We start from the raw sequence: 24,948 nt of genomic DNA on the forward strand, positions 1-24,948 counted from the left end.
AATTATAGACTCTGTCTGCTTTTTTTTAGTTGGCATCCAAATTCCATGATTTGTACAGATCCTGCACACTAAACACAAAAAAAAAAACATCCAAACCCTTCCTCCCTTCAGCTCCTACTTTCCCTTGGTCCTATTTTTTCATGTTACCACTTAAACTGAGAACTATATAGAGAAATCCCCACTGTGTGTCCCAGGAGCCCAGCCATGTCCTCCCTCCACCTCACCGTCCACTGACGAGCTGTAAGACAAGTGGCTGGAGCAGGAGCCTCCCTACTGTGTCCTTTCTGCAGTAGGTCAAAAAGATTGCTACATGTTCCTTTTAAAGGCAATGTTCACCTTAAGGGGCAATTTGTTTACGATTGCTTTTTTACTCATTTTAGGCAAAAAATCTTTTTTTCAATTGGTCTTTATATAAAAATATTCAGCCGTTCTGTCACAAAGGGTTAGTCTAGCTGTGAGAATCCTACCGGTCAACTAGTAACCCTTCGCACTAAATTACTCAAAGGTTATAAGCACTTATTGAGCCACATGCCTATCAGTAAGATAATAATTGAGCTATGATGAGTCTTTAGGAGGACAGAGATAAGGAGCCGTCAGCTGAGCTGCCTGATGGAACAGAGTGAAACAAGACAGCAGGCTACTAGAGAATCTCAAGGCTGTACAGAGAAAAGGGTTCAACATTTTTAATAAAGACCAGTTGGAAAAAAAAGAATTTTTAACTAAAAAGTACAATGCAATACTGATTAAAAAAAAAAAAATGCCCCCAAAAGTGTACATAGTCTTTAATAAAGCCCTAAGCTAGCGGTGAATCCGCCAAAGTTATGAAAGGCTCCGGCCTGTCCATAACATATGCACATCCAGCACTAGTTCTAAATGTAAGACGGCTTCCTAGCTGTCTTATATTTGGACCTTTTTCTACGCCTAAAACAGGCGTAGAAAATGGTAAATGAGACATGGTTGCCGGCCTCTACCCTTCCTTGCCCCCACAATTTTAGACCTGGCGTGAGCGGTGTAAAGTTGCAGAGAGCGGCGCAACTAACCATTGCGCTGCCATCTGCGCCTAAAATACGCCTAATATAGGTGTATTTCAGTATAATAAATAACCCCCATAGTAGGGGTGGGCAATATGGCCTAAAATCTATATTGCGATATAATTTTAAGCATGTGCGATATGTGATATATTCTATATTTCGGTGGGTTAAACTTTTTTTTATTTTTATTTAATAACGATTAGCCTCCTTAGGGGGCTAGAACCCTTGTCCTGTTCACCCTAATAGAGCTCTATTAGGGTGAATAGGACTTCACACTCTCCCTGCTGCCCTGTGCTTTGTGCACACAGCAGCAAGCTGACTATGGCAGCCAGGGCTTGAGTAGCGTCCTGGCTGCCATGGTAACCGATCGGAGCCCCGCGATTACACTGCTGGGGCTCCGATCAGAAGCTGCCACCCTAGGGCCACTGCCACCAATGATTTAGTCGTGTGGAGGGGGGGGGGGGGGCACAATTAATATAATACAGATCCTGAGGGGTTAATTGCGGTGCATCACGGCGCGCAGTCATAGAGTCCGGGTATGGGATATGGCTGGCACATGCAGGCTACGTTTGTATTCAGGCATATTAACTATATTCATTGGTGGCGCTGTGGCCACAGTCCCTCCTCCTCTCTGTTCTCATTGGTGGCACAGTGGCCACAGTTCCTCCTCCATCTCCATCATAGTCTTTTTAACCGTTTAGGTTGTAAACCTAGTAAGTTGGATAAAATGTTGTGCAAATCCGTGAGGAGACAGAACTGTGGTTAACATGGACACTCGTACCTCGTCCTTGTCTTGTTATGTCAGACGCAGTTTATTTTTGTGATGTGATCAGCTAATAAAGGAGCGTTGGCCCATTTTCGTCTGATGGATGGACTGTGTACATGGGGTGGTGATCGAGCGTTCACTCGGCAGGGCTGAGCTGCATACAGCGCACTGTGGGGCCCTTTGTTCTCTTGCTCGGTGAGGGGCGCCAGCAGTTGGACCCCTGCTGATCCCACATTGGATGAGATTATGATTTTAATGAATAATGCGGCGATGCATCCCATTTACGCCTGTCTTCTCCACTTTCAGGTTCGGCTCTGTGTTTCTCTGGGACACCGGCTCCTCAGTGGGTGAAATCTCTGGACACATTAAAGCAATTAACAGCGTGGACATCAAGCAGACCCGGCCCTATCGTCTGGTGACCGGCAGCGATGACAACTTCTCGGCTTTCTTCGAGGGACCACCGTTTAAGTTCCAGTTTACAATTGGCGTGAGTGACCTGAGGCCTTCTGTCTCTGACCTGGTTTGAACTGTCATTTCATCCCTGCTGGATTTGCTTACTTAGAGATTATGTGGGGCAGAAATAAAGCAGCGAAACCACACGGGATGTGGAGGAGGAACGATGAAACTGTGGGACTTGTGTGTTGGTAAATTTCGACTTCTTTGGGGAAAAGGAATACTTTTTTTTTTTTTTTTTTCTTCCCCCAGCTATACTGGGGGATCACAAAGATATGTGCGCCCTTAGGGGTCATGTGCATTGCTTTTCCACATTCCTGATCCTAACCCACCTCCAGAAGCATCTGGCAGCGGCTTATTTCTCTCTTCCCATTGAGAATGCATGCATGCTCAGCTGAGCTAAGCATGCATGTGTATTCGCCGCCAGGAGGAATAGCCATGAGCCGATGTCAAATGTGTATGGCCGCCTTTTAGTGCTGTAATTGTTTTAAGGCTACTTTCACACTGGCGTTTCTGGGTCCGCTTGTGAGATCCGTTTCAGGGCTCTTGCAAGCGGTCCAAAACGGATCAGTTAAAGACCCAATGCATTCTGAACGGATAAGGATCCGTTCAAAATGCATCAATTTGGCTGCATTTGGCCTCCGTTGCGTTTCTTAGTTGGTCACTAAAACGCAGCTTGCAGCGTTTTTGTGACCGTCTGACTATGCGGAGCCTACAATGTAAGTCAATGGGGACGGATCCATTTTTCACTGACACTATATGGTGCAATTGAAAACTGATCCGTCCCCCATTGATTTTCAATGTAAATCAAAACAGATCCGTTTTGACTTAGACTTTTTTTTTTTTTTATGAATAATGCAAACGGATCCGTTTATTAAGGATACAAGCGTTTGCATTATCGGTGTGGATCCGTCTGTGCAGATACAATACGGAACCGCACAAAAGTAGCCTAAGAGGAATACAAATATTCACTGTAACAGACATGTCAGGGAAGCTGTTGTGTTTTTTTTTTTTTTTTTTTTTAAAAAGGGGTTGTCCCGCAGACTAGGGGATGGATGACTAGTCGGGGGGAAGGGGGCGGTCCGACAGCAGAGGCCCCTGCAGATCACAAAAACTGGGTCCTGTTTTTTCCCCGTTAGAATGGAGCAGCATTACCCGTACGCTCTGCCGCCCTGTGGGACTGCCGGAGATAGCGGAGCACTTGTAATCAGCTCTCTCCAGCCGTCCCATAGAGTTGGCTGGAGCAGCGTGACTGCTGATCCGTTCAAATGGGAAGCATGCCTCTCCGTCCCCACCCCTTCTCGATCCGCGGGGGCCTGAGCTCTGTGGATGGGGAATGTTATCCTAGTGGGTCAAATCAAGCTTATACAGAATCTTTTTTAAATTTTTTTTTTTTTTTTTTTTTTACACGAGATGCCAGGCTGCTTGTCCAGCTGACAGCTATCTTACCCCACCCCGGTACATGGCTGAGTGTGCATGTGCACTTAACGGGGAGTTAACCAGTTAGACGCCGCTAGCGTTTGCTTACCTCTAGGAGAACAAAAAAGATCTGGCACACTGAAACCAAACAGCCCTATTCCCATTTCCCCTACCACATATGTCAGGAGGCACCCACACATACTAGATGTCTGTCGGTAGCCCCCTCCTGGAGGTTTCGGCTGACTTGCATCTAATGTATATGGCCAGCTTATCACCTTTTCTTTCAAATAGAGGATTCCTAACCTTATGAATTTGGTTAGATTGTGCCATATGTGCAATGGCAGAGCTGCCATGCCAGGGTGACGGATGCTCTCAAGAAGCCTCAGCTGCTGTACTAAGCTGTAAATATTCCGGCTTATTATTTTTTTTATTTTATTTATTATTTTTAATGTTTTTTCTCCCCCTGAGTCTTCTCCGTATTTATGAAAATTTAAAGGGGTGGACTGCAAGGTCTGGTAATCCTTTTAACTTGGAATGGCTTTGGGCAGGCAAGTGTAAATGCGATGCCACGATGAATAAATTCACACGAGGTTGTGGCTGGTTGTGCATTGTTATAAAGCCCCCCCCATCATTTAATACTATAAAGAAGACTCGGGATGTTGGTCAGCAGTGTGACATTAAAGTGACAGGCTGGACTTTATTGCAGGGATTGTGCCGCACTGTCTGGTTCCCGCTCAGGCGTACAACACTGGGGTTTCTGTGTCCCTAATGATCCATTCTCGGCTGTCCCTCTGAATTATTCATGCCTCCACAACCCGCTGCCTGGGTCAATCTGTTTCCGGAGAAAAGCCGTCTGGTGAATCTCTGTTCGGCCTCTGCTTGCTGTGTTAATACTTTAATAGCTTTTCCAAATGTATTTTCTATTGTGCCCCTGCACTGTCTGCTTATCACCGACGGAACACACTGCTAAGATTTTAGCCATTGGCCGGTAAGGGTGTGTTTTTAAGGGCTCGTCTGAGCTCTTCGGCAAGGGGTATCAGGAGTCGGACGCCCAGATAGTGATGATATATCCTGAGGCTCATCATTGTTGGACTTCCTGAAAACCCCCTTTAATGGCGTCCATACGTCATCCTTTACCAGGGGCACGTGGAATCCCCTCAAGACTCTATACAAGGAATCGTAGTGTATCTGGTTTGTCTGCAATGTTAATTTTTTGAAAGTGAATTTCCGCCTGTGAGCGCCTGCATCCTCCAGTGAGAGCTTAAAGGGGTTATCCGAGCCCCCCCCCCCCCCCAATGCCCGGGCCTCTTGTATAGATTATACTTAACCCGCTCCCCAGAATCCACGTCATTCTGGATCCCTGCACGGCCACCCCTGCATCGCCCGGATCAAAACATGCGGGGGGAGGGGGGTGCAGGCCGTAACGGGGAGGAGTCCCCCTGAGGCTGATTCCGCACCTACTTCTTGCAGACAGATTACGTGTATAAATGAAGCCCTACTACTGTTGGAGTTTTCTATGGAGTTGCCCTTTAAGACTTTCCCCGCCATATTGTGACATGATGACTGAGTGTGTTAATATTTACCACTGCCTTCATTCACTTTCATGACAGTTTATCCACCTGATCCTTCCATGGAAAGTGGATCTGACATCCTGTGTAAATTAATTATTAGTTTTCCATTGAAGGCTTCTTCTCACAGCGATCTACTCTCCTGGTACATGGATAGTGAATCAGAAGTGGCACTGCGCCTTAGGACACGTTTGTATTCTGATGTAATTTAAAGGGATTGGCAGACCCATTGTGTTCACGGAGTAGCCAGTGCATCTGCCCTCAGCAGAATCAGCTGAGGTCTTGGGAGCCGAACCAATAGCGATCAGATGATCGTCTCAGCGGCTGTTTTTAAGGTGTCTCTTAGAAACAGTATATGCTCAGCCAATCACTGGCTGAGGCGGGTCACTGTTGCTGCCAGTGATTGGATGAGTGTGCATTTCAGGTCATTTCCTGTGTGTCGAGACTGTACCAGGAAGTGGGGACTGGAGCAGCAGCAGGTGAGGAGAGTTTTCTTGTATTTTAGGCGTATTTCAGGCACAGATTGGCAATCTGCGACTTCGCCATGTCTAAAAAAAAAAAAAAAAAAAAAAAGGGGGACAGGACGGAAGCTATCTTAAGGCAAAACATTACAAAGATTGGTGCACCACAATGGTAAATGCAATTGACAATATATGGCAAAACCCTCACTCTGACTTTAAAAATGAGACTTTCGCCAATATTTTTATATCGAGAACATACCGGAGCCCGCGCACCTCATCAAGGTCTCTCACAGTGGCACGGGACCGAATGTTAACCTACCTGTGGGCAACTACAGGGGCCATATGGGCAATTACAGGAGCATGAGGTCCGACACACCGCGAACAGCTCCCAGGTTACCTCCAGCGTGAAATCGCACCTACAATGGGAGGAGGCTGTGAGTCCCGCTGATCACTGACTTAAGCGGTGCAGGGCACACAGGTAGGTTAGCGTTAGGTCCCGTGCCACTATGAGAGACCTTGACGAGATGCGCTGGCTCAGGTATCTTCTTGATATAGGAATATATTTACCATTGTGGTGCACCAATCTTTGTAATGTTTTGCTTTATATAAAATCCATCACATCCACATATTGGGCTGTACTGCTTTGGATGTCTTTTTGGTACATGTGGTCCGCTGCAGGCATCCTCCATTGTATGCATTTTTGCTGGGGATTGCTGTTGGCAACGGATCACATGTGCAGCATTTGCTCCCCAGTTAGAAATGCGCAACAGCATATGGGGTTTTGAGCATTTTCTGCTTTTCAAGACCTATGTAGGATGTTTTTGTGGTACATGTGGTCTGTTGCTGGCATCCTCCATTGTTGAGAATTACTGCTAGCAGTGGATCACATATTCAGAATTGGCTCCTACCTGAGAATTTATTTATTTTTTTTGCCGTTTAAGACCACGTCATTTAGTTATTTCAGAAGCTGTCTTACATTTAGAACTGGCGGAGGATCCGCCACAGTTATGAGGAGCCTGGCGCCTCTACATACCTTCGGCGGATCCACCACCAGCTTAGGGGTTTATTAAGACCGGTGTCTAAAACGCCGGTCTTATTAAATGTGCCTCATAGTGTTGAAATTTTTGCTGTAGCCACTAAACCTAATAACAGATGCCACTTTCTGGTTTGTACTGATCACTTTACTGCAGTTATCTGCATATTATTACAGGCAGGATTACAATGATGGATATCACCTCCTATACAGTGCTGCCCATAATTTATTCATACCCCTGGCAAATTTTGACTTAGTTACTTTTTATTTAACCAGCAAGTAATTTATGAATAATTATGGGCAGCACTGTATATAGGAAACTGTCTCCACCACTCACTATAGTTGTTACCACAGCTTAACCACTCCCTACTGACCTTTGCATAGGTCATGGAACATGCCTGGAAAACTGCCATAGAAGTCATTGGGGTCAGCTCCTGTTCATTGTGTTTATGGCCCATGGTGGCTGCTGTAAAGCATCTCTCTATATGCTGTTAAGAACAGCTCGGGCAGGATGCAGGCCCAATATCATGTCCTAAGGCTAGTTTCACCCTAGCGGCAGGCTGTTCCGGCGGGTGAACAGCCTGTCGGATCCGTCCTGCCGCTAGTTCACGTGTGCCCCTGAACTGCCGCTCCGTCCCCATTGACTATAATTTGGGCCGGGCAGAGTCCCGGCAGCGCACAGCGAGAGGCAGCTGGACTTGTAAAATCAGAAAATCCAGTTAGAATTATTATTATTATATTTTTTTTTTGTTGCTATCTGGTTTTAACTGGCAGAAACAATTTTTGGTGACACATTCCCTGTAAAAACAAGTCGGGCTGCTTGCTAACTGAAGGATCAGATTACATCATCTCTTAGAAGGAGGAGGGAGAAAATGCAGAGAGAACCAAGCAGACAGACATGATTCAGCAGCAAATAGTGTTATATCTCAACCCATGTGCTTTATTCACATCTGTACTGCTCAGCCTTTTTGTATTCTGTAGGCAGACATGATGAGCAACTAATCCCCATGCACCAGCTCAGGGACAACTGAGAATTGGAGATGCAGCGTATAAAGCGGATACACCTACTGCAGCTTAGTAGCTTATTCAAATAGCTATCTGAAAGTGTATCCAAAAATTAAGTCCACATATGTCCGCTCTGAAACCATTCAACCGTTTCTAAAGCTTTTTCGTCAAGCATTATTATATGGATATCACAAGTCTGTATGTCATGCCTCAGGAGGATACATAGAAATGTACAACACTCCATATTAATTGCTATGAAATGGTATTGGGCCTTTCTAAAAAGTTATAAAAATTAGTTATGAATTTTTGCGGGTTTCGTGGTAGACTTGGATGCCAATTTGTTTAATGTGCCTTTTTTTTCTTTCAATACAGGACCACAGCCGTTTTGTTAACTGTGTGCGATTTTCACCCGATGGCAACAGATTTGCAACTGCCAGTGCAGATGGCCAGGTAATGGATGGGGAAATAACTTGGTAGACTGTTTGGCGGGCAAGCAGTGCCCGTTTTGTAGGAGTTTGAAAAAGTGATACTTTTCTATGAGTGTGGCATTCTTTTCATCCTTGTATTGTGTTTATTTCTTATTAGATTTTCCTGTATGATGGAAAAACGGCAGAAAAAATCTGCTCTCTTGGAGGTGGAAAAGCGCACGATGGAGGAGTTTATGCAGTAAGCTTTCTTTTTTTATTTGTATTGGGGTTCTGGAGCTCTGGGGCGTGCTCATACTCCTTACAGAGATCCAGCTGGTGTACAAAGTCCTAGAGGCACAAAGCTTCCTGGGTTAAAGTATGCAAATAAGCTATCCAAAAGGAAGAAAACTATTCTCGCTAGTGCCACCTTCTAGGTAGCTACCCAGTTAGTGTTAATAAAAAATTAATAAAAATACTCTTGTGGAACGAGTGAATATTCTCAGGAAAAATAAAAGCTGAACAGTGATTGCTTGCTATGGGCGATAAAGGCAGTTTTCTTTAGATTTTAATAAATTGAAATTTTTCTGTGATTTTTAAACCAGAGCTTGGGGGGGAGGGGTACTATCTCTCCTTGGGGGGAGAGCGCCTTAATCGGCATGAGGAGACTTATAGACCATGCATGCTCCTCAGCAATTCTAGGACGAAAGGGATGCAAATGAGCTCTTAACAAGCTCTGCCTCTAATGCCACCAGATGTAAGGCAGCTATCCTATAAGTCCAGTGTTCAGCTCTTTAGCTAAGCCTTGAGACATGACTGGTATTAAATAAGCCAGCACCTCATCTGCAGACAGCTGTTTCGGTGGAAATTACCCTCATCAGAGCAGAGTGCACTAGATGACAGGCCTAAGTCAGTATTTGGGGGCTACTATCTCTCCTTGGGGAATGAGTGCCTTAGTTGGTGTGAGGAGACTTATAGGCCATACATGCTCCTCTGGAAAAAGGATGCAAATGAGCTCTTAACGAGCATGATGGCGATAAAGCCTCCTTTGCATGCGTCTGAACTTTTAATTTGCCAAAATCAGGCCATTTAGACCCCGCTCTGGGAATGCCCCCAAAATGTGCTTTTAGATGTTGTTACCATGGACTCCACAACTTTTGGGATTCTACCAAAATCGGGACTGTGCCACACTGTTGTTGATGGTACCTCAGACACACCAAGCACAACTGATGTACTAAAGAGTATCCATGGTATTTGTAACTAGTGTTGAGTGAACTTGTGTTTTAAGTTCGGCGTCTAAAGTTCGGGTTATCGAAGAATTCCGCTACCACGGACCATAACAGAACTTAGAATCCATAACTGGATTCTTCGATAAGCCGAACTTTAGACGCCGAACTTAAAACACAAGTTCGCTCAACACTATTTGTAACGACTACTGTCACATGGAGCATATTTCACGGACAGAGTATGCTCATGTGAAATTGCCCTTGGGATTACCCCAAGAACATGCACTTTTGGGTGGGCTTGTACATAAGCTCCACTCCTTTGCAGGCCGCTTCAGGGGGATTGTCTTGGCAAAATTGGGAGTTGGCAAATGTGCCTACAGCTACTGTGGTAGGAAAAAGCCTAAAACAGGAAAATGATTTCGAAAGAGGGGCACCAAATCTTTATCCAGTTAGATGGTAGTCACCTAGACGGGTCAAGAGCAGATGCTTGGCAACCTGAATGATATCCTTTATTATTCACAAGGTGTGTGGGGTAAAATAACTGCATAAATCGCTTTTCTCTTCTGACTCTCATAAGTCGCCTACCAGATGTCCGGCTGTAGTACTAGCTCTTTGTTCTCGCGCAGATTAGCTGGAGTGCTGACAGCACCCAACTCCTTTCTGCATCTGGGGACAAAACTGCTAAAATCTGGGATGTTGCCGCTAACTCAGCAGTCACCACGTTTAGGCTGGGGACAGACACGCTCGATCAGCAGCTGGGATGCTTGTGGCAGAAGAATCACCTGCTGACTGTTTCTCTGTCTGGCTACATCAACTATTTGGACAAGAATAACCCAGACAGACCCCTCCGTGTGATCAAGGTATGGTGGACGCCATAAATACTCTGATAAATGCAGTGCCTGGGGTTATTGACTGATTCATGAATGTTTCCCCTTTTTAGGGTCACAGCAAGTCAATCCAGTGCATGACCGTCCACAGAAACGATGGGCGGCCCACCATTTATACAGGAAGCCATGATGGACATATCAATATCCTTTAAAAAATAAACTTATGGTATTAAAGAGAGATTCCCATCACTGAATGTTTGGGCTATCCTAGTGGTTGGTGGGGGAGCCCATCTGGAGAATGGAGGGACTGAGGTCTCTTGTGTTTTCTTCTGCACAGTGGTAAAGGGTGGTCCTGGCAGGTGACTCTCATGAATCGGTAAGAGGTTTCAATCCGGGCCATAAACCATCACTTAAGATGGTAAAATGTTTTGTAAAAGGAACTTTAAGGAAACCACTCTGTTCCTAGTCATCTCTGTGACTGTGCTACAGCATTCAAAATGGGAACTAGAGGAGCCCTTAATTTTTATTATTTTTATACCCCCTTGCTGTCTAGGAACATAGACCCTACTGACTGTCGGTGTGTGGATCCATTGTAAAACGGATAACGCTCGTGTTGAACATCAGGAACATTGTAGATTTTCCATACCACTGTGTTGGCTCTGAGATTTACGTGTCTCAACCATTCATCTGTCCACCTCTCTTCATCCTCTCTGCAGACCCTGAGCTCCTTCACTTTTGTTCCATGCTGTCTAAATATTTCCATAAAGGGAAATCGAGCTGTAAGACTGTTCTGGAGAGCATGACTACATTTTCCCCTTAAAATTGATATGGGGCACTTCATTTTAGAGGGATCTGGGCATATCGGAAAGCAGGGGGGGGGGGGGGGGGCGGGACACCGACATGTTTATCGCGCTCTTCACACTGGACCGTGCTGTCAGGTTTCCATGGTCCCTGGAGGACAGAATAGTGTGGTCTGCTGCATTATTCTAAAAAAAAAAATAGTATTCTGCATAGAAGAAGTTATCCACTGGACAGGATATAACCGTTTGGTCAGAAGCCGCCTGACTGCACAGCGCTTGACTATTTGCAGTATTCACATAGAATAGATGCAGCATGGGAATGCTCGACCTGCTCCTCCATTCATACTGGGGCATGGGGTCTCAGCGGTGACACCACCACAGATCTCATTATCTTCTACCCAGTGTCCAACAATACCTCTTTAATAGCAAACTAGGTCCAGCATATCCATACTACATCCAGTGCAGAATGAGTCAAACTCCAATGTGAAGAGCTTAAGATGAGCGGCCATCATGTGAGTAGTGGCCGGACAATGACAAGTGGGGTTTTACTATTTGAACCCCCACAGTTCATGAGTATGGGGGGGTTCTAGTCCCTGTTCCCTAGGGAGTAGTGTCTTTATGTGCACAGTCACTATTCTTAGTAATTTTAGGGGACAGAAATGGCTCCCCATCAGTTACTCTTCTCTGGCACATCCATTGTCTTATGAGCCCTCCCAGAATGCCTCCTATTCTCTAAAGCTGTCCGTATGCCTTAGATAGCTTGAACTGCCAGTTTCTGCAGGACCAGTCATCAGTCTGGCGTAGCTTTGTTGGCATAGCCTAACGGTCCATTCACATGTCCATATAAATGGGTCCGAATCCGTTCTGCAATTTTGCAGAATGGGTGCGGACCCATTCATTTCAACCGCATGCTGTCCGCATCCGTAGTTCCGTTCCACGGCCCGCAAAAATATAGAGCGTGTGCTATTCTTGTCCGCCTGCCATGGACCAGAATAGGCATTTCTATCAACGGGCCGGCCATGTGCAGTCTGCAAAATGCGGAACGCATATGGCCGTGTTTTGCGGATCTGCAATTTGTGGATCGCAAAACACTTGACGTGTGAATGAACCCTAATGGAGAGGATTGAAATTCAGCCACAGGCAGACGTCTTACTTATTCATAATATCTACAGTACAACTGGATTCTGTCTTGCCCCTTCTCCTTATGACGGCATCCATGGAGAGACCGCCTCCTCCTCTGGACAAGAAACAGGAACCAGAATTGCTTAAAAGAGGGAATGCCCTTTCTCAGTTCTGTTTCCTGTCCTTAGGAGACGGGATGAATTGGAATTACTGGAATAGCACTGCGGGGGCCCCATTAAGAAGGTAGAAGGAGGAAGTCTCCACCAGAAGCCGCCGTTATAGACTGGGGTCTGTTTCTCCTCCTCTTAGCTGCTCAGGTTTATTATTTTTTTTCCTATATAATAATAAATTTTTCTTAACAATTGACCATACATTATTTTGATGCTGAGACGGGGGAGAACGACACCTTTTCCGGTAAAGGCCACACAAACCAGGTGTCCAGTATGGCTATTGACGGCTCCAACCAGCTAGTCACTTGCAGCATGGACGATACAGTGCGTTTCACTAGCATCACGGACAAAGACTACAGGTTTGTATAGTGCATCCCGCTCATGGTGCTTCTTTTTGTTAATATATATTATTTTTTTAAAGATTGAAGGGGTTGACCAAGTTTAGAAAATAGCTACGCTTGTCCTTTGGGTGTCTGGTATTGAAGCTCAGCTCTATTCAGTTTCAGACCAGCCCTTTAAGTTTAATATATTGCAGAGGATAACTCCTCACAGGTAAAAAGCAATATTTGAAGAAGCAGATGGAGGACTGTCTGTTCATAGTCTAAGGCAGGGATCGGCAACCTTCGGACTCCAGCTGTTGTGAAGCTACAGTTCCCAGCATGCTCCATTCATTTCTATGAGAGTTCTTAGAAGAGCAGAGCAAGTATGCACGCTGGGAGTTGTAGTGTCACAACAGCTGGAGTGCCGGAGGTTGCCTACCCCTGGTCTAAGGCACAGTGTTTGCAGCATATATTAAAGGGAACCTGTCACGTTGAACATGGTGTCTGAGCTGCGAGCAGCATTCTGTAGAGCAGGAGGAGCTGAGCAGATTGATAGTTTTATGGGAAAAGATTCCGTAAAACTTGTGTTTTATACAAGTACGGATGGAGTAGAGTTAACACTCCTGTTTTCTGAGATTTGAGTTGTGTTATCTAATCTAAGCAAACGCCTTCAATTGCTTTTCAATGGCTTTTGTCTCAAGATAACGCGATGAGTTAAGAGCTGGAGTGCTAACCCTGCTACATCTGTATATCCATGCTCATTCTGGGCTTTGAAGTCCAGGAGGCGGTCCTATCGGTGATTGAAAGTCTTCCCTCTATGACTGTGTATACAGAGAGCTGTCAATCACTGATAGGACCGCCTCCTTGACTTCAAAGTCCAGAATTTTTATATAAAACTATACATCAATCTGCTCAGCTCCTCCTGCTCTATAACCTGCTGCCCACAGATTACACTGCATTTTCATGGTGACAGGTTCCCTTTAAACTAGACTGACAGAAAAGTGGGATCTCTAAGAGGATTTTCCCATGAGCAGCCCTTTTACTCTTTTTTTGGGGTCTGACTGCTGGTACCCCCAGCGATCGAGTGAACGGGGGTCCTTTGTGCCCCTGTTTGAATGGAACAGCTATCGCACATGTCCATTCTACTCTATGGGACTGATGAGAAGCAGAGGACAAAGCTCGGCTGCTTCTGGCAGTCCCATGAGTGGAGAGGTAGCAGACCTGCTGCAGCCACTCCATTCCGATAGGGGAACACTGCACCCCTGTTCTCATGAACGGTATGGGTCCCAGCAGCACTTAACGCCAATCCTGTTGATGGGGAATAAGCATTGATGGCTGGGAGAGTTCAGCTCTGAAGCCTGCAATAAATGCAGCCCTCCAAATATAGACAGGATCGGCGATTATTCTCACTTGTATTACATTTCAGTATTCTTATTGGTCTCTGTTCCTTCACTTTTAGCCCCCAGAATTCTGTGAAATTGGATGTCCAACCAAAGAGCGTGGCTGTCGGTACTGGAGGGTACACCGTCGCCGTGTGCATTGGCCAGGTACGCGCTTTACACCTTAGTCTGTGTGGTTCTGTTATGTTACTGTCCTGGTTATTTCTGAAAGGCCTATAAAGAGGACCTGTCACCACAAAATCCAATGCAATCTGAAAGCACCATGTTATAGAGCAGGAGGAGCTGAGCAGATTGATGTATATTTTTGTCGGAAAAGATTCAGTAAAACCTGTAATTTACACATTTATATCTTTCTTTTTCCACCTCCTGTGAGCAACTATCGGTACGGGAGGGAGGGGTTATCATTGTATGTGTATACAGAGAGCTGTCAGTCACTGATAACCCCTCCCTCCTGTACCAATAGCTGCTCACAGGAGGTGGAAAAAACTGATATAAATGTATAAATTATAGGTTTTACTGCATCTTTTCCCACAAAAATATGTATCATCTTAATCCTTAATATGGTGCTTTCAGATTGCACTGCATTGCATTTTTTGGTGACAGGTCCTCTTTAAGAAGAAAAGGAATTTTAGTTTTAAGAGCATTAAACGCCAATCTCGTATTCTATGGCCAAATGTAAGGGCTCATCCACTTGGACATATTATTGCCCCATTTTGTACTAAGCTGTAATAGTAGTATGCTCATTTAGACTCTCGTGGAGAATATCCTCCTATCTACAGCGCCTGTGCAGATGCCGGCCCATGTGGGCACTGGACAGACAGCTCTACCACACGCATGATCCCTAAGAACTTAAAGGGAACCTGTCATCAGCTTTATGGTGACCTCACTGAGGGCAGCACAAAAATAGTGACAGAAATGCTGATGTCAGCGCTGTGTCACTCATGAGCTAAAAGTAAGTGGTTGCTGAGAACCAGCATCATAATCATTGCAGCCCAGGCCTTGAAAAGTGTCAAATCTACCTGAGAAGAGTCCTGGTTATTATAATCTCCTGCTCTCCCGCCATCTGCTGATGATTGGCAGTTCTCTCCTAGAGAGAAAGGGAGAAAACCAGGTAGAAGACGGTCAGTCATCAGCAGGTGGGCAGGAGAGCAGGAGATCATGAATAACCAGGACTCTTCTCAGGTGGCCGGGACTGTAATGATTGTGATGTTGGTTCTCAGCAACCACTTACTATTAACTTATAAATGACAGACCGCTGAAATCAACTCACCTGTCTCTACTTTATTCTGCCGTTAGTGTGGGCAGCATAAAGTTGATGACAGGTTCCCTTTAACAAAATTAGTGAAATAATCTTAATTTTTTGAGAATATATGACCACTTTATATCATGGAAATTCTGTATCCTGGTGGTCTTCATACCTATGAGCAGACCCTGACCTCAGGACACCTCCCCGATCTCTCAGCCTTCAGGGGCTGTGACACAATTATATTTTTTGTGTACTTCTGAGAAGGTGGAAAGCAAGGAGGCTGAAACTGCACAGGGACACTATCCGAAGCTTAAGGAGTAAATGTTTCCACCATGCGCTGTTTAATCAATACCACTGGTCATTAACTTTTCTTGCACATGACCCTCACTGAGCAGCCCTTCTGCGGTATTTCTTTTTTTATTTTTTGCAGCTGGTTGGGAGTATTGTCCACTATGTAGGAAATAAAGTTTATTGAACCGATCGTTGAGTGCACAGGCTTGGTTAGAGAGGATGTGATTACGTATATATCCAGGGTGAGGTTCTGTGTTCTGCCCTGATCAGTAGAGGTAAGGTATGTTCACACGTTACGGCATTGCAAAGGGGGAAATCCGCAATGAGGGTCTGCAGCCTAGATTGACCCGTGGCACGGATTTTCAAATCTGCAGCATGTCAATTTCTGACCATGGACTTTTCAGCAGCAGGTGGATGACCATTACTAAAAACACATTCACTGTGCTGGTACTGTAAAGTGCTGCTCATTTTTTGCACACAGTTCCGCAACCGAGAATCTGCAGAATTTCTGCGACATGTGAACATACCTTTTTATAGTGTGCAGTAACTGCATGGTCCATGTAGATGCTGCCCCTGACATCTGCTCTCCATGAACCACTTTTTGGAAGAGGTTATTAAAAAAAACAGGCACAATGTAGGCACAAGCTCATTACACTATGACCTCCATTGACCGAGCCGGACATTGCTTCTGGTATGTTTTATGACTCCACAGATTGCGCTGCTAAAGGACAAGAGAAAGGTTTCAGTCATTGATTCTCTGGACTATGAACCGGAAACTGTCGCCATTCACCCAGGCTCTGGGGACGTTGCAGTCGGCGGTGCGGTAAGTGTCTTGTCTCTTACTTTCTACCTGTGTGCCGTTAAGGCCCCTTGCAGACGAGCGCGAGCAGATTAGTTGCGAATGCGTTCAGTGAAAAAATGCGCGATTTTGCAAACAATACATTCAGTTCAGTTTTTATCGCGCGGGTGCAAAGCAAATTTATTGTGTTTTGCACGCGCCTGATAAAAAAAAAACGGAATGTTTACAAACAGCATCTCTTAGCAACCATCCGTGAAAATCGCATCGCCTCCGCACTTGCTTAAGGATGCGATTTTTGACGCAGCCCCGTTCACTTCTATGGGGCCTACGTTGCGTGAAAATCTCAGAATATAGAGCATGCTGTGATTTTCACGCAACGCAAAAGTGATGCGTGAAAAACATCGCTCGTGTGCACAGCCCCATTGAAATGAATGCGTCCGGATTCTGTGCGGGCGCAATGCGTCCTCATCACGCTTCGCCCCCCGCACGGAATACTCGCTTGTGTGAAAAGGGGCCTTAGGGTAGGGCCGTGCGGGCAGGGTTTTCTGCAATGGAATTGTGTTTTCATGTGGACTTTGCTGCAGATTGGAATTGGGTGCAAACCGCCCTGAAAATCCGCAGCATAAGCTAACACGCAACAGATAAAATCCACAGCGCAGGTCAATTTCTGCTTTTTTAATTTTTCTGCAGCATGTGGATATAATTTAGTAAAATCTCATCCGCTGCTGGTTCTGTAGTACACCATGGATTTTCTGCCTGCGATTCTGTGGTTAACGGTTTGGCCTCTAGGTGGCACTGTTGTAACTTCTAAGTAACAGCGAAGGATATAGCGGAAGCATCGGCTTTAATTATGTTTCAGACGTGCTTGTTTTCTTAGCACTAAAAGGGGTTGTCTCTTAAAGGCCTATGAATATCATAGAGTGGAGACCTCCCACTCTGTGAGCCAAAATGGTTCATCAAAACATTACATGGACTTCCATTCATGTAACTGATTCTCTTTCTCGATAGGACGGCAATGTCCATCTGTATTCCATTCAAGGAAACTCTCTGAAGGACGAGGGGAAGACTCTACCGGTTAAGGCTGCTGTCACCAGCCTCGCCTATTCCAACGATGGTGCCTTTCTTGCTGCTACTGATGTGAACAGGGGTGTCACAGTCTTCACTGTTGCTGATGGATATGCGGTAGGTAGATTCTGATGGCTCAGAACACGCAGCGCGTCATATCGCCCAGATGGTTTATTGTAGCACAAGACGTTCACATTTAGTTTCAAGCTTCCGTGGCCAGTTCTTGCTGCTGTTCCAGATTCACAAATGGATCATTTTTAGAAATGACTACCGAGCAGCTGTTTTGGACCAATCGTTTTTCTTCCTTTTTTTCATCGTCTCGTTCCAAGAGCTATAACTTTTTTTTTATTTTTCCATCTATATAGCTTTTTGAGGGCTTGTTTTTTTGCAGGAAAAGTTGTAGTTTTTAATGGCGCTATTTTGGGGTACACACAACTTTCTGATCAACCTTTTTATTAACGCTTTCTGGGAGGGAGATGGGGAAAAAACAGCAATACTGCCACTGCATTTTTGCGTTATAAATTTTACGGTGTTCATTTTTTGGTATAAGTAACTTAATATCTTTATTCTCTGGGTCAGTAGGATTACAATGATACCAAATACATATAGCTTTTTATGTTTTACTACCTTTTTGCAATAATACCTTATTATTTTTTATTTTTTTTTGCATTGCCGCTTCCCAAGACCCATAACTTTTTATATATTTTTTTTTTATTTAATAAAGGTGTTTTTTTTTAACTTAGCAGGGGCTATAACAGACAATACCAGACAATTTTCAGATTGATTATCATTATCCCCATAGTGCATTGCATTTTAATGACAGTGCTATACTGACATTGACCAGCAAGCTGCGCCAGAGAGGCGCAGCCTGCTGGAAACTACTCAAGGCAGGCTTGGGGCCCTCATAAGACCCCAGGCTGCCTTTACACACATCGGCACTCCGCGATCGTATTTGCGGGGTGCCGATGGGAGACGGAGGGAGTCTGCTCCCTCTGTCAGGGCTTTACATGCGGCGGGCGCCATTGGGGCTGTTAGAGAAGGGCCTTGGCTCATGTGAGAGCCGGGTCCCCGCTTCCCACTGCACGGGAGACCTGTGCAGTGTCTGGAGTAGGCCGCCGTAAAAAATCAGCAGCCCAGCCTAAGGCCTCTTAGTGACCGCCGTAAATAGGCTTATGGGTGGTCACTAAGGGTTAAAAGGATTCTCTCAGCTCTGAAACATCCTCCAAACTAGAGTAAGCCGGTATGCAGTGTAACTGAAGTCCAATGAAGTAATGTGTATCTTCATACTCCCTTGCTTTCTATTGCTGTGCTCCCCCCTAAACCATCAGTAAAATGCATTGAGAGGAGTCCCGAGCTCGCGCACAATGGAGGGGACGCCAGCCATTTTTTGCCAGATTGTGAGCGTTCAGCTCTGGAAAGAAAGTGAGTATGGAGATGCAAATTACAGTCGGACTCTGCGTCACTTGCACTCCACTTAGTTTAGCTTGGGGTATGTTTCGGAGCTGACGGATTCCCTTTAAAGGTTGTTTGATAATGTGAACATGGCTTCAACTTATAGTATTCATCAATATCCATTTTACTGAAAAAGTGAGTCTTTAGAGGTCTTGTCCCATTAAAATAACTTATTCCCTATTCACAGAATAGGGGATAAGTGTTTGATTTGTGGGGTCTGACTGCTGGGGCCCTATCAATCATGAGAAATGAGGCTTGTGCTCCCCATTTGGAACATGCGTGTCCGCCACTCCATTCTACTCTGGTACTGCCAAAGATGGCTACAGTACAAGCTCTTGGGTGTGTACAGCGTGCGTATTTAAATGAGGGCCCAGTCTGATCAGATACTTAGGTGGTCATTTATTAAGACCAGCATTTTGGATTGCCAATCTGAATAACCCCTGCGCTGGTGGTGGATCCGCCGCAGTTATGTAGAGGCACCAGTTGAAATCTTCGCCAACTTTTTAAATGACCCCCTTATTCCATATCTTGTTGATGGGGGATAAGATGTCTTAATAGGAAAATCCTTTTAAATTTCTTCAATTCATCCAGAATGAAAACATAACTAAGCATCTCCTAGTTTGGTGTATACAGCTCCTGTGCAGACCTGTGTGTCTCCATGTTAAGACGACCCTGCGTAGTCTGATCCTGCAGTCACACTCCATACCATCTGTCCCTCACTTCTTACTTACATTTGGTAGGTCAGAAAGAAGCATGGGAAAGTTGGATAACCGTATCGTTAGCGGGTGAGACTACAGAATTTGTAGTCTGTTACCTGTGTACAGATCTGCTTAGGAGTGGTAGACGCAAACGGAAGTTTTTGACTTTCCTTTTTTACCCTTTCGCTTCTGGGAAATATTCATGTTTGACATGCATAATGAAATTAAAAAAAATTATACTCCCATACCCATATATCGCCCTGACATTGTACGTCATAATGTAATTTTGCATCAAAGCTTAACTAAAAAAAAAGCCTAAAAGTTTTTGATCCAAAAAGAGCATGAGATGCATAAACCCTCCTAAAATAAAAGTACAAGATGTGAAATGTTCATATATGTCACTTATGCCTGCTTTTACAAACTGAAATTATCGCATCATCACAAGGGTCAGATGACACCAAAAATGTCCCTCATGCAGATGCTGGTAAATAATGAGTTAACAAGTTGCCTTATTAGGCGCAGGGGTGATTTTTAGCTGTTCAACTGTTTATCAACTTATTATGTATTTAGAAGCGCCATTAATTCCATGGTGCAGTACCTCTAAGAGGGGTATACATACATAATATAAAACACAAGTACAATAGACATAAACTTGTCAACAGATGGGGAGAGGGCCCTGCCCACGAGAGCTTACAATCTAAAAAAAAAGACCCGCACCCTCCTGTGACAGTCGGGGAGCGAATATGCTCTCTGACTGATAAGAGGGATGATGAAATGAAGAAAGGTTCCTGTATTACTCACATGTGGTTGCTGGAGGCTGTACTGCAATAGCGGTTGTACGTAACAGGTTGTGATATTTCTTGCAGCTGTCTCTTAAACCCACACGCAACCAGAAACGAAAACCTTTTGGCGCTGGAGCAATAGGCACGTGCGTTTCAAACAGCAGAAACCGGCGTCTAATTACCAATCGTGGTAATTTAAAGCCTTTAGATGCTGTGATCAAGCTTGCTCTTCTGGGCTTCTTATCAGCATCCTCTGTGGCCAATGAGGATGCCGGTAATTGGTTTCATTACGCTCAGCCTCTCTGAAGAGGCTGAGAGCCTTGAAGGTGCAATTCTTATTTTGGCCACCAGGTGGCAGGCCAACATAAGAAATGAGCAATAGTCAGTAATAAATGCATTTTAAAAATCCATGATTGTTCAAAATGAAAAAAAATAAAGGATTTTGTACGCTCAAATACGAGCTTCAAATTCATTACAAAAAAGTTTAAAAAAAACAAACTTCCATTTGGAATTTTTTTTACCGCTTCCCACTACATTGTATGCCATAATGAATGGTGGCATTAGAAAGTATAACTTGTCCTGCAATAAATAAGCACCTCATACAGCTATGTGAACGGAAATATAAAAGTTATGGCTCAAGGAAGATGGGCAAGAAAAATAAAACGCTAAAACAAAAAAACCTCCACTATCCTATGGGTTAATCCGGCTTCCAGTTGTAACCCCAAATATTGTAGCTAGAGCTTTGATCCTTAGTATTTAAAGGGGTTCTGCAGTTTGTTTAAACTGATGATGTATCCTCTGGATAGATCAGCGGGGGTCCGACACCCGGGACCCCTGCCGATCAGCTGTTTGAGAAGGCAGCGGCGTTCTCACTGTTTACCGCTGGCCCAGTGACGTCACGACTAGTATCAACTTGCCTGGGCGGGGCTAAGCTCTGTTCACTTGAATGGAGCTTAGCCCCGCCCAGGCCAGTTGATACTAGTCGTGACGTCACTGGGCCAGCGGTAAACAGTGAGAAGGCCGCGGCGCTGCTGCCTTCTCAAACAGCTGATCGGCGGGGGTCCCTGGCAGAACCCATTTAAAGTCGTGACGTATTGTATCAAATCTCCTTTGCTGTACTGATGCTTCTGAATAGCTTCACGTTATTAGTGTAGACTTCTGCAGGACCATGCTCTACCTCCTTATGCCTCCAATTTCACACACAGGCCCACATTTTGCAGGTTTTTAGTTGCACGACTAAAAGCCCCTCCTGACAATGTGCTTTGTGGCTAGTTAAAGAAAAAGCTCTGATTCCCTGTAACGGATGTTGAACCTGTGCGTGCCTCACATGCTTATTGTTGGTTGTAATTTTGCGCTTTGTTGCTCACCAGGAGAAGGACCGCTATTATGGGCACCATGCAAAGGTAGTCTGTGTGGCCTGGTCACCCGACAATGAACATTTTGCCACTGGGGGTATGGATATGATGGTTTTTGTATGGACCGTGAGTGATTCAGATAAGCAGCTCAAAATGCCAGGTAAGACTCTTACCAATGAGTAACTGATTGTAACTTGTAAAAAACTGTAGCGTAGGGGGGCAAAAAGTCACGAAATTTGCCTTGTTACTCTAAATGAACTAATAAATTAAACTGAACATAACATGTTATCCACTAGGGGGCATTCTTATATTGTAATATGTTCTGTGCAATTATTATTAGGGACGAGCGAATCGGCTTCGTATGAACATCCAAAGTCGATTTGCATAAAGCTTCGTTCTAATACTGTACCACTTGGAACCGAACCCGAGTAATGGTTCGGGAAATGGTTTTTTACAGTACAAATTTATGAAGTAATTGTGTGAAGCAATAACTTTGTCTCATCGGAGTCGGTACATTCTAATACTGTACGGAGCTCCTGCTCTGTACAGTATTAGAACAAAGTTTTATGCGAATCAACTTCGAATGTTTCATCCAAAGTCGTTTCGCTCATCCCTAATTATTTATTTGAAAGCACTATTAATTCCATGTCTCTCTATGTCCAGCCGGGGTTACACAAATATCAAAAAATACAACAGACTGGTACAGAGGAGTAACATACCCTGTCCACAAGAGCTTACAATCTACAAGAATCTACAGCTGTGCACATGTGGTTGCTGTTCATGTATACATATGTACTAGTATAGTTATGACCCACAACACTGGACACAGTAATGCAGACCTCAATCTCACATTTGGGCACTCTTCTCATGCTTGGGAAACACATTCATTTGATCAGTACCCTAGACGTATGTTAAGAGGTTAACATTAATGGTGTCTAGCAGCTTACCTAACTCTACTCATTAAAAAAAAAAGTTCTCTTTGCAACTTGACACCCATCAGATTGGACCATTACCAAGACCAAATGGAAAATATTACTCTGGTGACTTAAAAACTTCTGACATTTCTATAAGGTGGAAGTCAGAAGGGAGTGTATGGAGCCAGCTGTGTTATACAACTGACACCCGCCTGCAACAGCCTCGGGCATCAACTGCAGCATCTAAATGGTGAAGGCCCCTTTACACTTCAGTTGAGCAGACGATTGTCAAGAAGGAAGCGTTCCTTCCCAACAATCTACTGCTCGCCAGTGGAGAAGACCACTGCTTTTACATGCGGCAATCTCCCCCCACATTATGGGAGGAGTGATCTCTAATGCCGTCGCTCGTCACCATACAGAATCATTGTTTGCCGGCAGCAGAGGCTGTTTAGACACCAAGATCTGCTGCCGGCAAACCATGATTTAGGTGACGACATGAAAGATCCAATTACCCGATGAATGAGTGTTTTGCTCATTCGTGAGGTAGTTGGCGGCACCTTTGCACCGGCAGATTATTGCCAACTATCTTTGTACGAATGCTTGTTGGCGATGACCTGTCTGAACATCAGGCGGTGTACAGGAGCCGTTAGACAGAACGAGGGGCCTTCCAGTCTTGACAGGATGGGGGTAAAAAAAAAAACTGCATGTGATCAAAAGGGTTAAAACAAATGTGCCCCCTTGTGTACAAATTTCTGGCTTCTCACTTGTAGAGATTGAGATCTGTTCTAACATCTAGCAGGGGTCTCTGTACAAAAAGTTTGTGGTACCATGCTTGTTTTGGGTCTGTGTTGGCCTTGCTTGGCTTCATGTGACATTGGATAAATGAAGCCCAATTACAGCATAGATTACATTTTTCAAGAGCAATTAAAGCTGAGCTCTGGTTGCTGTGGGCATCTAATCACTTAGGGTAAGTTCACACGAACGTGTGTGATCCGTGGCCGTATTGCGGGCCGCAATACACTGCCACAGTTCCGTGTGCATTCCGCATCACGGATGCGGACCCATTCACTTCAGTGGGCGGTGATCGTGCATTGCGGCCCGCTATTTGCGGGCCGCAGCACAGGCACGGGTCACACACGTTCGTGTGAACTCGGCCTTAAAGGGGTTCTGCAGTTTGTTTAAACTGATGATCTATCCTCGGCATCTGATCGGCGGCGGTCTGACACCCGGGACCCCCGCCGATCAGCTGTTTGAGAAGGCAGCGGCGCTCCAGCAGCGCCGCGGCCTTCTCACTGTTTACCGCTGGCCCTGTGACGTCACGACTAGTATCAACTGGCCTGGGTGGGGCTAAGCTCTGTTCCCTTGAATGAAGCTTGGCCGCGCCCACGCTAGTTGATACTAGTCGTGACGTCACTGGGCCAGCGGTAAACAGTGAGAAGGCCGCGGCGCTGCTGGAGTGCCACTGCCTTCTCAAACAGCTGATCGGCGGGGGTCCCGGGTGTCGGACCCCCGCCGATCAGATGCTGATGATCTATCCAGAGGATAGATGATCAGTTTAAACAAACTGCAGAACCCCTTTAATACAGAGGATACAATACAAAAAAAAGACAAATTAGCAACCATTTTTCTGGAAAAAAAAAACAACCCTGCTACATCATAGCGTGTCAAGTTAAAAATGTAATAGTCCAATTACCAGTTATAAGAAATCAAGGAAAATATCCAAACCAGAGTGTTACAATGACCACAAGGTGAATGGAAATATATATAAAATGTGTGAGATTAAAATCCGTCAGTCAGATGTCAGGTCCTCCCAGTCATAAGGTCCACACTGGAAAACCTGATGGGATAATGTTGCACCGTCCCTATTTCATCACCCCTCACTCCCCTTGTACAGCACCAGTGTTTTAAATCTGTACCCTGTTAATTAGTGTAAAAAATCGGACATCATCTAGTACATTTACCTCACATGGATCCAGGAGATCTCCCTCATTAATTTCTCCAATTGTTCTCCTAGATTTATTTCCAGCTGTCGGCTTAGGGGGGTGTCCTGTCTGCTACAGCTACTGGCAGTTGAAGGATAGAACTGAGCATGTGCTTCCATCTCAATCAGCAGGGTAGATAAACTAGAAAAAGAGGAAACAGCAGGTGGCGCTATACAGATAGATTCCATTGAACAACTCCTTAGGGCTCTTTCACACCTGCGTTATTGTCTTCCGGCATAGAGTTCCGTCGTCGGGGCTCTATGCCGGAAGAATCCTGATCAGGATTATCCTAATGCATTCTGAATGGAGAGTAATCCGTTCAGGATGCATCAGGATGTCTTCAGTTCCGGTACGGAACG

The 24,948-nt window shown here is 44.9% G+C and overlaps 1 protein-coding gene across 1 annotated transcript in view; it reads left to right on the top strand.

Moving 5' to 3' along the window:
* Positions 1 to 24,948, top strand: part of WDR1 (WD repeat domain 1) — a 48,413-nt gene that overhangs the window by 19,407 nt on the left and 4,058 nt on the right. Inside the window, exons 5-14 of the mRNA XM_040419102.1 lie at positions 2,104 to 2,284; positions 8,109 to 8,186; positions 8,322 to 8,402; positions 9,993 to 10,226; positions 10,307 to 10,394; positions 12,488 to 12,644; positions 14,065 to 14,152; positions 16,255 to 16,365; positions 17,350 to 17,523; positions 21,709 to 21,853. Coding sequence (XP_040275036.1) covers positions 2,104 to 2,284; positions 8,109 to 8,186; positions 8,322 to 8,402; positions 9,993 to 10,226; positions 10,307 to 10,394; positions 12,488 to 12,644; positions 14,065 to 14,152; positions 16,255 to 16,365; positions 17,350 to 17,523; positions 21,709 to 21,853 — 1,337 coding nt within the window. The remainder of the gene's footprint in view (positions 1 to 2,103; positions 2,285 to 8,108; positions 8,187 to 8,321; positions 8,403 to 9,992; positions 10,227 to 10,306; positions 10,395 to 12,487; positions 12,645 to 14,064; positions 14,153 to 16,254; positions 16,366 to 17,349; positions 17,524 to 21,708; positions 21,854 to 24,948) is intronic.

Source organism: Bufo bufo, chromosome 2 (assembly GCF_905171765.1).
Source record: "Bufo bufo chromosome 2, aBufBuf1.1, whole genome shotgun sequence".
NCBI lineage: Eukaryota > Metazoa > Chordata > Amphibia > Anura > Bufonidae > Bufo > Bufo bufo.